Source organism: Salvelinus namaycush, chromosome 5 (genome assembly GCF_016432855.1).
Source record: "Salvelinus namaycush isolate Seneca chromosome 5, SaNama_1.0, whole genome shotgun sequence".
NCBI classification, from domain to species: Eukaryota; Metazoa; Chordata; class Actinopteri; order Salmoniformes; family Salmonidae; genus Salvelinus; species Salvelinus namaycush.
This window is the reverse complement of record NC_052311.1, coordinates 7,635,035-7,652,994: the sequence shown is the minus strand read 5'-3', so window position 1 is coordinate 7,652,994 and position 17,960 is coordinate 7,635,035. Positions and strand designations below refer to the sequence as shown.

The window sequence follows — 17,960 nt, the reverse complement described above, 5'->3', positions numbered from 1 at the left end:
GAGAAAGAGAGGCTCCAAGGACACGCCGACCACAGATAGAGCGAGAGATGGAGGAGAGCGGGATGGGGGCAAATGGGGTCATGGAGAAAGCACAACAAATCTGGAGAGCAACCAGCCTACAAGCCAATCCTATACGGTTGATATAACCAGCTACATTAAGCAGTGCATGGACAGCGAACGCACGCACACACTAGGGCTGGGCGATATATCAAATTAATTTAAATGTATGTTATAGTGCGATGTTCCAAATGCCTGTATTGCAAGAATCTAGGTAAAATGTTTGATAAAATCCATTATATTCAAATGTAGGAACTGGGTTCTACAGTTTGAACCCCTGCTGTCTCTGGCTCCACACCCACCCTGCTATCTAGATGTGTGAAAGTTAGTGTATAAGCTAATGATCCATCATGTATGACATTCCTGGGAGTGTGTCAAATGAAATGTTGTATTACCATATCATTTTTGTATGTTCTCTATAGTTATGTACTTTAAAATGTTTTCAATTGACCAATTCGACTTGATAGAAAATATTGTGCAGCATTGCAATGTTTCACTGGATCAATCTGAAACTTTGCACACACTACTGGCATCTAGTGGCCAAAATCTAAATTGTGCCTAGACTCCTACATTATATTATGGTCTTTCTCTTGGATTTCAAAGACGATGAAACCAACAAAAATATATAGAAAACGTATGTTTTTTTGTTTGTATGATCTTTTCCCAGATCTATTGTGTTATATTCTCGTACATTAATTTAACATTTCCGCAAACTTTAAAGTGTTTCCTTTCAAATGGTACCAAGAATATGCATATCCTTGCTTCAGGTCCTGAGCTACAGGCAGTTAGATTTGGGTATGTCATTTTAGGCAAAAATAGAAAAAAAAGGGTCTGATCCTTAAGAGGTTTTTAACTGTACAACAAAGATAATTTAGAGAAAATATTCAAACACTGAGTGTACAAAACATTAAGAACACCTTCCTAATATTGAGTCGCGCCCCCGTCAGAACAGCCTCAATTCATTGGACTCTACAAGGTGTCGAAAGCGTTCCACAGGGATACTGGCCCATGTTGACTCCAATGCTTCCCACAGTTGTGTCAAGTTGGCTGGATGTCCTTTGGGAGGTGGACCATCCTTGATACACTCAAAAAACTGTTGAATGTGAAAAACACAGCAGTGTTGCAGTTCTCAAACCGCGCCTGGCACCTAATATCATACCCCGTTGTCTTGTCCATTCACCCTCTGAATGGCACACATACACCATCCATGACTCAATTGTCTGAAGGATTAAAAACATTTCTTTAACCCGTCTCCTCCCCTTCATCTACTCTGATTGAAGTAGATTTAACAAGTGACATCAATAAGGGATCATAGCTTTCACCTGGATTCACCTGGTCAGTCTGTCATGGAAAGAACAGGTGTCCTCAGTGTATATCGTGAAAGAAATAAGGTTTTTGACCATATCGCCCAGCCCTAACACACACACACACACACACACACACACACACAATAATGTAATATACAGTGCAGCACCATAGCATCCAACGTCTAATTTAAAGCGAACAGCACAAAGGCTACAAGGTTATACACAGAGCCCAGTGTTTCCTGATCAGGTCACATGACCAAGAAAAACTGTCAAGACACTAGTTGTACTATGACAGCAGTGTATTAAAGACTATCAGGAGGTCCCAATAAATATAGTAATACTTTGAGAATGATGTGTGAATGATCATTCTGACGTGAACAGTACCTTCAGAAAGTATTCAAACCCCTTAACTTTCACATTTTGTTGTGTTACAGCCTGAATTTGTAAGTGGTCTAAATTGAGATTATTTTTTGTCACTGACGAACATACAATGCCCCATAATGTCAAAGTGGAATTATGTTTTTCTAAATGTTTACTGAAATGTCTTGAGTCCATAAGTATTCATCCTCTTTGGTATGACAAGCCTAAATAAGTTCAGTAGTAAATATTTGCTTAACAAGTCACATAATAAGTTACATGGACCCACTCTGGTTGTAATAATATCGTTTAACATGTTTTAACATGTTTTAATGACGACCTCATCTCTGTACCCGACACATACAATTATCTGGAAGGTCCCTCAGTCCAGCATTGAATTTCAAACACAGATTCAACCACAAAGACCAGGGAGGTTTTCCAATGCCTCGCAAAGAAAGAAGGGCACCTTTTGGTAGATGGGTAAACATAAAGAAGCAGACATTGAATATCCCTTTGAACATGGTGAAGTTATTAATTACACTGTGGATGGTGTATCAATACTCCCCGTCACTACAAAGATACAGGCGTCCTTCCTAACTCAGTTGCTGGAGAGGAAGGAAACCGCTCAGGGATTTCACCATGAGGCCAATGGTGACTTTAAAACAGTTAGAGTTTAATGGCTGTGATAGGAGAAAACTGAGCATTGATCAACAACATTGTAGATACTCCACAATACTAACCTATTTGACAGAGTGAAAAGGTAGCATGTACAGAATAAAATATTCAAAAACATACATCCTGTTTGCAACAAGACAGTAAAATAATACTACAAAACATTTGGTAAAGCAATTCACTTTTTGTCCTAAATACAAAGTGTTTTGTTTGAGGCAAATCCAATACAACACATTACTGAGTACCACTCTCCATATTTTCAGGCATAGTGGTGGCTGCATCATGTTATGGGTATGCTTGTTATCATTAAGGACTGGGGAGTTTTTCAGGATAATAAATAAACGGAATGGAGTTTAGCACGGGCAAAATCCACCAGACACTGGGAGATGAATTCACCTTTCAGCAGGACAATAACCTAAAACACAAGGCCAAATCTACACTGGAGTTGCTTACCAAGAAGACAGTGAATGTTCCTGAGTGACCGAGTTAGTTTTGACTTAAATCTGCTTGAAAATCTATGGCAAGACTTGAAAATTGACAGGTGTGGAAAGCTCTTAGAGGCTTACCCAGAAAGACTCACAGCTGTAATCACTGTCAAAGGTCTAATATGTATTGACTCAGGGGTGTGAATATTTACGTAAATGAGATATTTCTGTATTTAAATTTCTATAAATTTGCAAGAATTTCTAAAAACATGTTTTTACTGTCATTATGGGGTAGTGTGTGTAGATACAAAACATACATTTAATCCATTTTGAATTCAGGCTGTAACACAACAAAATGTGGAATAAGTCAAGGGGTATGAATACTTTCTGAAGCCACCGTAGATGTGTACAGTTTCACATTTTCTTATCTTTTCCACCTTTTGCCTAACCTAAAAAGGGCAAGGTGACTACGCCTTGGGGAACTTCCTAGCTCAGACTACCGAAACCAGTTTAGTGTTTATTAAGCCAGAGTACACACAGAGGCCATGGCGCTCTCTCTACATGGCTTCTGGGTACTTTCAGAGCGATTACCTTCACATGGAGGATGCTGACTCATTTTAGTCATCAGGAAATAAGCCCACACTAATAATCATGTCTAACATCTGACTGACAACACTTTCACATGCGGGCGGACAAACCTTTGATGATAGCGTCAACAATAAATGGCTAAGATGCTTGTGTTTGCAAGAATTCATGCATCAGTTTTTCCCCCGTTGTATTAGAGTGCATTAAAGTGCATCTTCCTAATGCAGGGCTGGGAGCAGAGTTGCCATAAACAAACCCAACTCTTCTCTGAAACATATTTTCTTTGTGTATTAAGTTTTAAAAAGCATCAAGGGACATGGGGACTGGGGAGCAGTCCTCTGCTGCATCCCAAATAGCATCCTATACCCTATATTAGTGGACAACTTTTTACCGAAGCCCAGTACACTTCATAGAAGCCTAGTGCCCTTCACAGAAACCTAGTGACCTTCATAAGGAGCCAAAGCACCATTCACACAGTCCTGTTGGGAGAGAGGAAGAACGGGGCCCCTTACCTCTCCGTTTCCTTCGTCCCTCTCCTCCTTCTCTTCCCTCGTCATCTCCTTCATCCATCTCTTCTGATCCACTGCCCTCCGACCCGGAGATCTCTTCCCCTGGAACAGCAGAACAGAAAACAATTTAGTTACAAACTCTCCTTAAACCCTTAGCGCAGGTTAACTCTCCTTAAACCCTTAGCGCAGGTTAACTCTCCTTAAACCCTTAGCGCAGGTTAACTCTCCTTAAACCCTTAGCGCAGGTTAACTCTCCTTAAACCCTTAGCGCAGGTTAACTCTCCTTAAACCCTTAGCGCAGGTTAACTCTCCTTAAACCCTTAGCGCAGGTTAACTCTCCTTAAACCCTTAGCGCAGGTTTACTCTCCTTAAACCCTTAGCGCAGGTTTACTCTCCTTAAACCCTTAGCGCAGGTTTACTCTCCTTAAACCCTTAGCGCAGGTTAACTCTCCTTAAACCCTTAGTGCAGGTTAACTCTCCTTAAACCCTTAGTGCAGGCTAACTCTCCTTAAACCCTTAGCGCAGGTTAACTCTCCTTAAACCCTTAGCGCAGGTTAACTCTCCTTAAACCCTTAGCGCAGGTTAACTCTCCTTAAACCCTTAGCGCAGGTTAACTCTCCTTAAACCCTTAGCGCAGGTTTACTCTCCTTAAACCCTTAGCGCAGGTTAACTCTCCTTAAACCCTTAGCGCAGGTTTACTCTCCTTAAACCCTTAGCGCAGGTTTACTGTCCTTAAACCCGTAGCGCAGGTTTACTGTCCTTAAACCCGTAGCGCAGGTTTACTGTCCTTAAACCCTTAGCGCAGGTTTACTAGAAATAGATTAAGACTAGTCTTGGACTAAAACGATTCTCCATGAAGCATACTTTTCAGTCTAAGATTAGGAAACGGGAAATCAGCCCTTAAAAAGTCTTTGGATCCAATCCTAACTTGAACACAGAAGTGTGTTTGTCTTATTACAACTCCTGTCCCAAATGAAGACAGCATCAATAGAGAGGACCACTAACTGACCTTCTTGGAGTTTCTTCTTAAGGTCTTCGATCTCCTTCTGGAACTGCCGTAGCAGGGCATCCTTGGGGTCTTCATTGATCCGGGCTTTGTTCTTGATGTTCTTGGCCCGGTTGGCGTAACGCAGCGTGCTGATGGTCTCGTCGTAGTTATAGTCCGCTGGGCCGATGTTCGCACACTGACCGTTGAGAAGGTTTATGAGAATACGATATATATTATGAGAGATTAAAATCAGACCTTTTATGAAAGAACAGCAAGGAACGAGAGCTTGGTAGACTTAATCATAATAAATTAAATATTTGTATACATGTATTTATTCATCGTTTTCAAAATTGGATGCCAGTTGGCATTTGTGTCACTTAATCTGATCTACCCCCAAGTAATAAGACGGATAAATAACTAACAAAATACACAAAACGCAACAATTTCAACAAGTTAAAGTTCATAAGGAAATCAGTCAATTTAAATAAATAAATGAGGCCTTAATCATTGGATTTCACATGAATGGGCAGGGGCTCAGCCTTGGGTGAGCCTGGGAGGGCATAGGGCGAACCACTTGGTAGCCAGGCCCATCCACTGGGGAGCCAGGCCAATCAGAATGAGTTTTTCCCTCATAAAAGGGCTTTATTACAGACAGAAATACAGCTTAATCAGCTGTCCGGGTGGCTGGTCTCAGACGATCCCGCAGGTGAAGAAGCCAGATGGCGTGGTTACACATGGTCTGCTGTTGTCAGGCCGGTTGGACGTACTGCCAAAATGTTCTAAAACTACATTGGAGGTGACTTATGGTAGATAAATTAACATTAAATTCTCTGGCAACAGCTCTGGTGGACATTCCTGCAGTCAACAGGCCAATTGCACGCTCCCTCAAAACTTGAAAAATCTGTGGCGTTGTGTGACAAAATTGCACATTTTAAATTGGCCTTTTATTGTCCCCAGCACAAGGTGCACATATGTAATGCATGCATAATGCGTGCATATGGAACATTTCTGGTATCTTTTATTTCAGCTCATGAAACCAACACTTTACATGTTGCGTTTATATGTTTGTATCCCTGCATATGTAAATATAGTATTGGAACTGACCCTGTATATAACATGCTTACTTATTTACTGTTTATTCTAGTATTACATTGTTAGTGATTACTGCAAATGTTGGGTTTTGAGTTTACAAGAAAAGGCATTTCACTGTACTTGTGCATGTGACATCAAAACTAATGAGTCATTGCTACCATTGACACTGATTGGTGCCAACACAGAACTAGAATGAGTAGAACGGGCCTCCACAACCAAGTCAATGATGTAGAATGGGAGTACTGGCAGCCATTTTGTGTGTACCCATAGCATTAAAACAGCAGGAAGTAAAAGCAGGACGTGTTGTTAGTTACCATCATGGTCTTGGAGTTTCCCCCCAGTGAGTCCTGCAGCAGGCGGGTGAGTTTAGAGTTCCTGTAGGGGACGTGGGTGCTCTTCCCGTCCACCAGGGCTGAGATGACGTTACCCAGCGTGGACAGAGATAGGTTGATCTTAGTGGCCTCTTTCAGCCGCTGGCCAGTCGCTCCCGTCTTCCCCTGACGCTCAGAACCCTGGGGGAGAGAAAGAGAGAGAACAGTGTGGGGGGGTTAACTGATGATATGTTTTCTGTCTGTTTGCTATGTGTGGGCCACATGCCTTAAAGCCACAGATACATTTCCATTCCACAATAACATGTTGAATCTGATAAGAACACGCTCAACAGGGCTTACTGACTTCACCTAGCGGCCTTTAAACATTGATAATTGGACTCAAAATGTTCATAAAAATCCTATATTGGAATTCAAATTATAATTCCCATTGCAGAGACTAAGAAAACCATAGCCAGAGAAATGTATGAAGGTAATCTATACAGATTTGGTTCTTATATCTCAAAAAACAGATACCAAGTTACCAAAATGTGCTTACTCCTTCAAAGCATCAAGTTCTCTCTCTGGGAGATTCCATCGGTTTGATATCTGTTGAGGTAAATTATATCTTTATTCTATTTCACAGTAAATGTTCATGTGACTTCCTTACCGCCAGATCCACTAAGTGGAGTTTTCCCATGCGTACGTGCTGGTCTCCATCCACACCCTTCTCACTGCACTCGATGGTGATGGTGAAGATGGCATGAGAGCGAGAGCTGTGTTCATTCATGTTGGTGGAGCCAACCGAGCCTGGGTAGGAAAAAGCATAACACATTCAGAAACATAAAACATAAACTTTCTTGGTTCACTTCATAATAACTTGGTTGCACTTCATAGTAACTTCCATGAGTGTGATTGTAACCTTTATTTAACCAGGACAATTTTTATTTCACCTTTATTTAACCAGGTAGGCTAGTTGAGAACAAGTTCTCATTTGCAACTGCGACCTGGCCAAGATAAAGCATAGCAACTCGACACATACAACAACACAGAGTTACACATGGAATAAACAAAACATACAGGTCAATAATACAGTAGAAAAAAAGAAAACAAAAAGTATATATACAGTGAGTGCAAATGAGGTAAGATAAGGGAGTTAAGGCAATAAATAGGCCATAGTGGCGAAGTAATTACAATATAGCAATTAAACACTGGAATGGTAGATATGCAGAAGATGAATGTGCAAGTAGAGATACTGGGGTGCAAAGGAGCAAGATAAATAAATAAATACAGTATGGGGATGAGGTAGTTGGATGGGCTATTTACAGATGGGCTATGTACAGGTGCAGTGATCTATGAGCTGCTCTGACAGCTGGTGCTTAAAGCTAGTGAGGGAGATATGAGTCTCCAGCTTCAGTGATTTTTGCAGTTCGTTCCAGTCATTGGCAGCAGAGAACTGGAAGGAAAGGCGGCCGAAGGAGGAATTGGCTTTGGGGGTGACCAGTGAGACATACCTGCTGGAGCGCGTGCTAGGAGTGGGCGCTGCTATGGTGACCAGTGAGCTGAGATAAGGTGGGGCTTTAGCTAGCAGAGACTTGTAGATAACCTGGAGCCAGTGGGTTTGGCGACGAGTATGAAACGAGGGCCAACCAACGAGAGCGTACAGGTCGCAGTGGTGGGTAGTGTATGGGGCTTTGGTGACAAAATGGATGGCACTGTGATAGACTGCATCCAATTTGTTGAGTAGAGTGTTGGAGGATATTTAATTGATGACATCGCCGAAGTCGAGGATCGGTAGGATGGTCAGTTTTACGAGGGTATGTTTGGCAGCATGAGTGAAGGATGCTTTGTTGCGATATAGGAAGCCGATTCTAGATTTAACTTTGGATTAAATGTTTGATGTGAGTCTGGAAGGAGAGTTTACAGTCTAACCAGACACCTAGGTATTTGTAGTTGTCCACGTATTCCTAGTCAGAGCCGTCCAGAGTAGTGATGCTGGACGGGCGGGCAGGTGCGGGCAGTGATCGATTGAATAGCATGCATTTAGTTTTACTTGCATTTAAGAGCAGTTGGAGGCCACGGAAGGAGAGTTGTATGGCATTGAAGCTCGTCTGGAGGGTTGTTAACACAGTGTCCAAAGAGGGGCTAGAAGTATACAGAATGGTGTCGTCTGCGTAGAGGTGGATCAGAGAATCACCAGCAGCAAGAGTGACATCATTGATGTATACAGAGAAGAGTCTGCCTGAGAATTGAACCCTGTGGCACCCCCATAGAGACTGCCAGAGGTCCGGACAACAGGCCCTCCTCCGGACACACTGAACTCTATCATAGTAGTTGGTAAACCAGGCGAGGCAATCCTTTGAGAAACCAAGGCTGAGTCTGCCAATAAGAATGTGGTGATTGACAGAGTCGAAAGCCTTGGCCAGGTTGATGAATACGGCTGCACAGTAATGTCTCTTATCGATGGTGGTTATGATGTCGTTTAGGACCTTGAGTGTGGCTGAGATGCACCCATGACCAGCTCTGAAACCAGATCGCAAAGTGGAGAAGGTACGGTGGGATTCGAAATGGTTGGTCATCTGTTTGTTAACTTGGCTTTCAAAGATTTTAGAAAGGCAGGGTAGGATAGATATAGGTCTGTAGCAGTTTGGGTCTAGAGTGTCACCCCCTTTGAAGAGCGGGATGACTGCGGCAGCTTTTCAATCTATGGGGATCTCAGACGATACGAAAGAGAGGTTGAACAGGCTAGTAATAGGGGTTGCAACAATTTTGGCAGATAATTTTAGAAAGAGAGGGTCCAGATTGTCTAGCCCGGCTGATTTGTAGGGGTACATATTTTGCCGCTCTTTCAGAACATCAGCTATCTGGATTTGGGTGAAAGAGAAATGGTGGGGGCTTTGGCGGGTTGCTGTGGGGGGTGCCGGGCAGTTGACCGGGGTAGGGGTAGCCAGGTGGAAAGCATGGCCAGCCGTAGAGAAATGCTTATTGAAATTCTCAATTATAGTGGATTTATCAGTGGTAACAGTGTTTCCTAGCCTCAGAGCAGTGGGCAGCTGGGAGGAGGTGCTCTTATTCTCAATGGACTTTACAGTGTCCCAGAACTTTTTTGAGTTAGTACTACAGGATGCAAATTTCTGTTTGAAAAAGCTAGCCTTAGCTTTCCTAACTACCTGTGTATATTTGTTCCTAACTTCCCTTAAAAGTTGCATATCACGGGGGCTATTCGATGCTAATGCAGAATGCCACAGGATGTTTTTGTGCTGGTCAAGGGCAGACAGGTCTGGAGTGAACCAAGGACTATATCTATTACTGGTTCTACATTTTTTGAATGGGGCATGCTTGTTTAAGATGGTGAGGAAGGAACTTTTAAAGAATAGCCAGGCATCATCTACTGACGAGATGAGGTCAATGTCATTCCAGGATACCCCGGAATATGTCGATTAGAAAGGCCTGCTCGCAGAAGTGTTTTAGGGAGCGTTTGACAGTGATGAGAGGTGGTAGTTTGATCGCAGACCCATTACGGATGCAGGCAATGAGGCAGTGATCGCTGAGATCCTGGTTGAAGACAGCAGATGTGTATTTGGAGGACGAGTTAGTTAGGATGATATCTATGAGGGTGCCCGTGTTTACGGATTTGGGGTTGTACCTGGTAGGTTCATTGATAATTTGTGTGAGATTGAGGGCACCAAACTTAGATTATAGGATGGCTGGGGTGTTAAGCATGTCCCAGTTTAGGTCACCTAGTAGCACGAGCTCAGAAGATAGATGGGGGGGGGCAATCAATTCACTTTTTTTTACCTTTATTTAACTAGGCAAGTTAGTTAAGAACAAATTCTTATTTTCAATGACTGCCTAGGAACAGTGGGTTAACTGCCTTCTTCAGAGGCAGAACGACATATTTTGTTTTACCTTGTCAGCTCGGGGATTCGATCTTGCAACCTTTCGGTTACTAGTCCAACGCCCTAACCACTAGGCTACCTGCCGCCCCGACATATGGTGTCGAGGGCACAGCTGGGGGCAGTGGGTGGCAACGGTGAGAGACTTGTTTCTGGAAAGGTGAATTTTTAGAAGTAGAAGCTCGAATTGTTTAGGTACAGACCTGGATAGTAAGACAGAACCCTTGAGGTTAGAAACCTATTTTGTGAGGGGGGTCTGGCAAATGGTATATAGTGTACGATCATGAATTCTAATGCTTAGAACTCTTCTAAATGCTTTGTGTGAATCTTTACGGTTCTTGTGCCCCATTGTCATAATCCTGTCCATGTCATCAGCGTTGTTCACCACATAACCAGACAGGTCCTTGATGTAAACACCGACATCTGGCCTCTCCTTCACCTGATGGTCACACAAACACAAATCAATGATATGAGTTAGGAGCAGGCAAAACTCTTGAATTCCTCTTATACATTCATATCTTAAATTCCCTCCTGGGAACCAACAACGTTATCATGCTCATCTGTATTAGAAACTAAGAAGTGAATTATGAGAGGTTTAAATCGTCTATAGTTCCCTTAACAGAGAACATCCCAGTCATGTGCTATGTCCTGTTGTCTCCTTTCAGGAACCAATGACATTGATGTATTATTGACAAACCAATGGAGATTAGTTATGATAAGGAAATCCTCTTTAATTCCCTTTCTGGGCCCCTAGTATTGTGTAATGTCCCATTCTATGCTTCTAGGCACCAACAACGTTGTCATGCTCCTCTTTATCATTTGGTCACTGTGGTCGTATCTACAAATCTACAAAGCCACCGTGCTGGGTTTCTGTACAGCACTTTGAGATATCAGCTGATGTAAGAAGGGATTTATAAATACATTTGATTTGAAATCAAACCAATAAGCTACTACCTATGAAGCTAGCACCAGTTTTTTTTTTTTTTGAATATATATTCTTGTATGGTTAATCTAATTAAATGGGATAACGTTCTTCATATCTACAGCTGTTTCTTGCTAAATGAACGGGATGGTTTTTCTGAGAAGCATATCATCATATCATATGAAACATCTATAACCTCCAGCCTCTGCATCTGGTCCTTCCCCAGCAGGTCCCTCACTTCTTCATTGTAAATCTCCAGATAAGACACGCGAACTAAGAACCTGCGGATGAGAGGTAAGATACTTATTTCAAATCAACCTCAAACTGAGAGACTGTCAGCAGCAAGCATGTCAAAAACAGTGCCTGTCTTTTTTTGTCTTGTAGGCCTATAAGCATTTTCTGTTTACGTTGACTCCAACCAGTGTCTTAACCAGTGTTGTGTGATTGAGGCCTTTTGCTCTCCTAGGGGCTGAAAATAATAAGTCAAGTCAAGTCATAGCATGTTGCATCAAACAACTGCCTGGCAATGAACTAATATTGTTCGATTATTTTGCCCGTTTGTGTTAATGTCCTTACCGGGTGTCCCCCTCTGCTTTGGCGATGTGCCCGAACACATGAGCAAAGGAGTTGGGGATTATTCCTCTGAGCTCTGGCACTGCCCTCACTCCCTCCATGGTGAACGTCTTTCCTGTCCCTGTCTGTCCGTACGCAAAGATAGTCCCTGGAGAAAACACAGGCTCAGTATTAAAACATTAAGAGGTGGTTTCCAGGCAGATTGAGCCTTGTCCTGGACCAAAAAACACGTTAAATGGAGAATTTCTACTATGCTTAATCTGTGTCCGCAAACCGCCCTTGATATAGAGACTCTCATCCATGCTTATATTACAAGCAGGCTTGACTACTGTAATGCTCTCCTGTCTGGTCTACCCAAGAAAGCCATTGGTCAACTGTAAAACATACAGAATGCTGCAGCACGGGTACTGACCAAGACCAGATGGAGAACACACATTACACCGGTTTTAAGGTCTCTGCACTAGTTGCGTGTGAGTTTAAGAATACATTTTAAGATTATTCTATTGGTTTTTAAAATCAATCCACGATTGTGCACCCCAATACATGTCAGACATGCTTTTAAGTTACGTACTGTTAGGCTCTATTACTAGAGTCAGAACTCCACGGACACTGTGAAAGCTTAAACCAAGTTTATTCTTCCAAGAGGGTCAATACAGCTGCATTAGACAAAGACATGGTTTCACCCGTGGTAGTATACATACCCCACTTTGGGTGGAGTCTCCTCCTTATCACTAAACAGTTCATCCTTATTGCTAGTCAGGGAGCTGAGTGATATGGGCCTTAAGCGGTTCCTCCCCTTATCAGTACTGCCACCATTTTTTCCCCCTGCACTCAGCCCCTCCCAAACTTCATTATGGCACCCCTCATTGTCTCTTTTATAACTAATGATTAATTATAGTTAAAGCTCAGAAATCCAAACCTTTCAGTACCCACTAGGTTCCTCAGGTCCTCTGGCCTTTTAATTATCTCAAAGCCTAGGATCAAGAGGCATGGAGAGGCAGCCTTTAGTTATTATGCCCCCAGCCTCTGGAATAGCCTGCCAGAGAACCTGAGGGGGGGGGGGGGGGGGGGGGACGACGTAACTGTGGACATATTTAAAAGAGATCTTAAAACACATATTTTTACCTTTGCTTTTCCTTTAAGATGCTTTTAAATTTTTCAGTTTGTGTCAAACTTATGTTTGTTGTGTAGTAAATATTTCATATTTTAATTCCATTGTTTTTCCCCCTATAAAGCACATTGCACTGCATGTCTGTAATATGCTGTAGGAATAAAGCTTGATTTGATTTGAACAAATGCAATTGTGTAGTTCTGCATGGTGTGTCAGCAACAGTGAATGGACAGATCATTTCAAATCCTCTCTCCACTTACCATTGTAACCCTCCAATACTGAGTCTATGATGGGGCGGGCTGTCAGATTGTAAACGTCCAGCTGTTTGCTGTCTGGTCCGAACACGGTGTCAAACGTGAAGGTCTTGGGGGGTTCGTGGGTAGTCTCTAATTTGTTGACGGTTATGGTTCCTCGGTTCTCATCCACACTGACGGCCTGCTTGTGGCCCATACTCCTCTCCTTCTGGTTCAGCGGGCGACATCGCACAACCACTTTGACGTTGTCCATGACCTCCGGCTTGTCAGATTTGTCCATCTTGTTGCTCTGCAAGGGGGGAATAACTATTCATGATGCCAGCCACCTAGTAGCTACATGACTTCAGAGCCGATGCCTCATGCAATGCAATATGAAAACATCGCTCATAGCTAACGTTAATAATCTCACCACAGCAAAGGGAGACAAACTGGCTGGCTTGCTATAATGAATCCAGTTAGCAAACTAACATTACCGCCCAGCTAACGTTAGTTAAGATAGTTAGATAGCTAATTAACTGTCAAGATAGTTGAAAGAGCAACCTGCTAGTTCAGTGTATTGCCAATCAATACTTGCGGGCACGTAACTAATCTGCAATGTATTGCATGCAAACTCTTGCTGTTGCTAGGCAAGCAAGCTAACTAATGTTAGCATGTTTACTAACCAGCTGCTGCATCGTTATGCACAACGAATAAAACTCAGTTAACACAATAACTTGGCTAACTGCATGCCCTTGCTGTATCCTGGTTTTAATGTATATGGCTGCATATCTATCAAATATAATGACACTGTCTAAAATAGGTTGAAAATAGCATTAGCTAGCTAGCTCATCCAAAACCCAAGACGAAGCTAGCTAGCTAAACTAACGTTAGCATCATATCATTCGGGTGGAGGGAGGAACACCTCTGAAAAACAGCGAAATACAAAGGGCCCACTTACCGGCATTTTAAGACTTTAGTTTTGATGTTTAAAATTACATGAGACAATAGAAAACGCTTTTGGATGCTTTGATGGTAGTGTTTATCTTACAAAAATGATTTAGATGCCAAGGCAGTGCCTATTTCATCAGTGGCCCATTTCCTCCGATGCTGATAAAATGGTCAAGCCTGAACGAATTGAATCTGCGGCCGCGCAGTAGAATGGTGGAGGGGGGTGTAGTGTACAGTAAAGTACATTAGAGATTGCATCGCCATAGGTGGAGGTAAAAGGACTATCTCACTATTTGCTTTAATGAAAAACAATAATGTTTGTTGAAAAACGGGATGATATAGAGTAAGATGGAAAACAGAATAGGGGATCATGATCCATGCAACAGCCAATAAAATTAGTCTTTTAACTACAATGTGTCATACATGATTTATTTTCAGCACTCACAAAGTAAAGAGCAGAGAAGTAGAATTTGTTAGAGGACACCTGTGCATGTTTTCTGAAGTCTTCAAAGTGCAGGACAGAACACATACCATGGGTGTGCAGTTATTCAGCAAAATCATGTTGAGAATGTAACAAACGCATGCTATAGTTGACGAAAGCATTGTTTATTACCACTATATGATCATCACTTTTGCATACATTTTGCCTCTGGTAAGAGGGCTGTTATTGTTTTTCAAATCTAGACTCTGTGGGCTTTGCAAAGGCACTGACTAGTGTGTCTAATAGCTCTTGAATAAAGAGAACACAAATTATTTAAGCAAAACATTGGTCTGAGGTGGGTTTGTGCAACTGGGATTGGTAATAATAAATGTATACAGTAGGTCTATGCAACTCTCATGCTTCTGCACATCAAAATATACACAAATATATCTCTGAACCTCATAGTTATCTATCTAGTTTAAAACGGGTCCAAAGAACCTCAAAAAGAAAAAATACACTACATGACCAAGAGTATGTGGACACCTCATTCCAAAATCATGGGTATTAATATGGAGTTGGTTCCCCCTTTGCTGCTATAACAGCCTCCACTCTTATGGGAAGACTTTCCATTAGATGTTGGAACATTGCTGCGGGGACTTGCTTCCATTCAGTAACAAGAGCATTAGTGAGGTCGGGCACTGATTGATGTTGGGCGATCAAGCCTGGCGTGCAGTCGGCGTTCCAATTCATCCCAAACCCATTTCATGAAGCTCCTGACTAGTTGAACAGTTCTTGTGCTGACGTTGCTTCCAGAGGCAGTTTGGAACTTGGTAGTGAGTGTTGTAACCGAGGACAGACGATTTTTACACGCCACGCGCTTCAGCACTCGGCGGTCCCGTTCTGTGAGCTTCTGTGGCCTACCACTTCGCGGCTGAGCCGTTGTTGCTCCTAGACATTTCCACTTCACAATAACAGCACTTACAGTTGACCGGGGAAGCTCTAGCAGGGCAGAAATTTGACGAACTGACTTGTTGGAAAGGTGGCATCCATGACAGTACCAAATAGATATTTCACTGAGCTCTTCAGTAAGGCTATTCTACTGCCAATTTGTGTCAATGGAGATTGCATGGCTGTGTGCTCAATTTTATACACCTGTCACCAATAGGTGTGGCTGAAACAGCCAAATCCACAAAATTTGAAGGGGTGTCCACATACTTTATATATAGTCATTATATGGCAGTATAATATATTATTTTCAACACACAGATAAAACACACACACACACACTTCCACAGTTTGAGCATCTCATTTGGCAGTGTCAACACATCCATAGAAATAGAATAGCTAGAATGGACATTGGTTTTCAAGTCAACATTACATGATGGGGTGGGCTGGCGGCAAAATTAATTGTACCCGGGTGGGCCAGCGGCCATATTGAGTGTACTATCAAATTGTCACGGTCCAGGTAGCTTTCCCATGCTAGTCATTCTATTTATATGTGAAAAACACACATAACAACTAAACACTACAGGCAGTCAACTGAACCGGTCTAAGAACTGTAGAACACCGCTATGGAAGAGGCCCGTGTGGCCACTGCTCTCCTGGGTGAGCAGAACCCGTCCGTCGGGCCGATGTCTATGAAGCAGGACAGGCTCACCCTGCATCAGGCTCATCTCTGACTCTGTATGGGCCTGGTATGACGTCACTACTCTGTGTCTGAGGAAGGATAGAGAAAGGTTCATGAGTGGAATTGAGAAAGAGATTTTCCATCTAACACATAACATAATAGATGCCATTTAGCAGACGCTTTTATTCAAAGAGACTTACAGTCATGCATGTATACATTTTACATATGGGGGGCCCCAGCGGGAATCAAACTCAAATAAAATTAAATGTTATTTGTCACATGCGCCGAATACAACAGGTGTAGAACCTTACAGTGAAATGCTGAATACAACAGGTGTAGAACCTTACAGTGAAATGCTGAATACAACAGGTGTAGGTAGACCTTACTGTGAAATGCTGAATACAACAGGTGTAGAACCTTACAGTGAAATGCTGAATACAACAGGTGTAGGTAGACCTTACTGTGAAATGCTGAATACAACAGGTGTAGAACCTTACAGTGAAATGCTGAATACAACAGGTGTAGAACCTTACAGTGAAATGCTGAATACAACAGGTGTAAAAGAGACTATGCATGGATAATAAACAGAGAGTAGCAGCAGTGGAAAAGTGGGGCGGGATCAATGCAAATAGTCTGGGTAGCCATTTGATTAGCTGTTCAGGAGTCTTATGGCATTGGGGTAGAAGCTGTTAAGAAGCCTTTTGGACCTAGACTTGCCATGCGGTAGCAGAGAGAACAGTCTATGACTAGGGTGACTAGTCTTTGGCAATATTTAGCGCCTTCGTCTGACACCGCCTGGTATAAATGCCCTGGATGGCAGGAAGCTTGGCCCCAGTGATGTACTGGGCCATACGCACTACCCTCTGTAGTGCCTTGCGGTCGGAGGCCGAGCAGTTGCCATACCGGGCGGTGATGCAACTAGTCAGGATGCTCTCGATGGTGCAGCTGTATAACTTTTTGAGGATCTGGGGACCCATGCCAAATCTTTCCAGTCTCCTGAGGGTGAAAAGGCGTTGGCGTGCCCTCTTCATGACCGTCTTGGTGTGTTTGGACCATGATAGTTAGTTGGTGATGTGGACACCAAGGAACTTGAAGCTCACAACCTGCTCCACTACAGCCCAGTCGATGAGAATGGGGCTGTGCTCGGTCCTCCTTTTCCTGTAGTCCACGATCACCTCCTTTGTCTTGATCACGTTGAGGGAGAGGTTGTTATCCTGACACCACACTGCCAGGTCTCTGATCTCCTCCCTATAGGCAGTCGCATCGGTTGGTGATCAGGCCTATCACTGTTGTGTCATCAGCAAACTTAATGATGGTGTTGGAGTCGTGGTTGACCATGCAGTTATGGGTGAACAGGGAGTACAGGAGGAACTAACGACCCTTGGTGATGCAAGCGAGCAACAGAGGACCACCATCACATTCAGAATACAGAAATCCTACTTCCTGAAGCAAGACACAAAGCAGGTCAGTTTGTGAAAGAGGAGGTGCTTGTTACTCTCATCACAGATCACAGCTGCCCCCATAACCATTACAATGTCAACATTGGTATATCTATCGCCCTTTCCTGTAGAGTTGATGTGTACTGTAATTTGAATGAAACTCACTGTACCTGCTAGGGCTGCTGGACAGTATGGACGCTGATGGTGCTGATGATGTAGGTTTCTGATTGGGGGTCAGAACATCTGAGGGGTTTGTCTCCAGACCTTTCCTAAGAACAGGAGCCTTGCCTTCTTTCAGTATGATCCCAGGCCCGTCTCGCCCCAGTGTGAGTGATGGAGCCCAGACCTCCAGGGGAGGGGGACCAGGGTGAGCACTGGAGGGAGGCTGGCTACCCGAGGGCAGGGAGGTGGTCCTGGGCCGTGGTGGAGGGGAATCAGGCTGGGTCAGGAACCGCACTGACTTGGTGGGCTGAGGGATAAAACACACAGT

At 43.1% G+C, this 17,960-nt stretch overlaps 2 protein-coding genes across 5 annotated transcripts in view; both read right to left on the bottom strand.

The window, feature by feature from the left end:
- The window catches only part of kif3a (kinesin family member 3A), a 28,049-nt gene extending 13,889 nt beyond the window's left edge, over nt 1-14,160 (bottom strand). For 3 of the 4 annotated variants that reach the window (XM_038993508.1, XM_038993510.1, XM_038993511.1), the window contains exons 1-9: nt 13,994-14,160; nt 13,063-13,345; nt 11,695-11,839; nt 11,315-11,399; nt 10,530-10,635; nt 6,971-7,110; nt 6,307-6,504; nt 4,922-5,096; nt 3,916-4,014 (exon numbers count right to left, since the gene is read on the bottom strand). In XM_038993508.1, the coding sequence (XP_038849436.1) occupies nt 3,916-4,014; nt 4,922-5,096; nt 6,307-6,504; nt 6,971-7,110; nt 10,530-10,635; nt 11,315-11,399; nt 11,695-11,839; nt 13,063-13,345; nt 13,994-13,999 (1,237 nt within the window). In that variant the 5' untranslated portion in view covers nt 14,000-14,160. Of the gene's footprint in view, nt 1-3,914; nt 4,015-4,921; nt 5,097-6,306; nt 6,505-6,970; nt 7,111-10,529; nt 10,636-11,314; nt 11,400-11,694; nt 11,840-13,062; nt 13,346-13,993 lie in introns of all 4 variants that reach the window. The other variant, XM_038993512.1, reaches the window with a different exon arrangement.
- A 1,217-nt stretch (nt 14,161-15,377) lies between these two features.
- The window catches only part of LOC120047913 (E3 ubiquitin-protein ligase SH3RF1-like), a 61,884-nt gene continuing 59,301 nt past the window's right edge, over nt 15,378-17,960 (bottom strand). Inside the window, exons 8-9 of the mRNA XM_038993507.1 lie at nt 17,641-17,939; nt 15,378-16,120 (exon numbers count right to left, since the gene is read on the bottom strand). Of these exons, the coding sequence (XP_038849435.1) occupies nt 15,940-16,120; nt 17,641-17,939 (480 nt within the window). The 3' untranslated portion in view covers nt 15,378-15,939. The remainder of the gene's footprint in view (nt 16,121-17,640; nt 17,940-17,960) is intronic.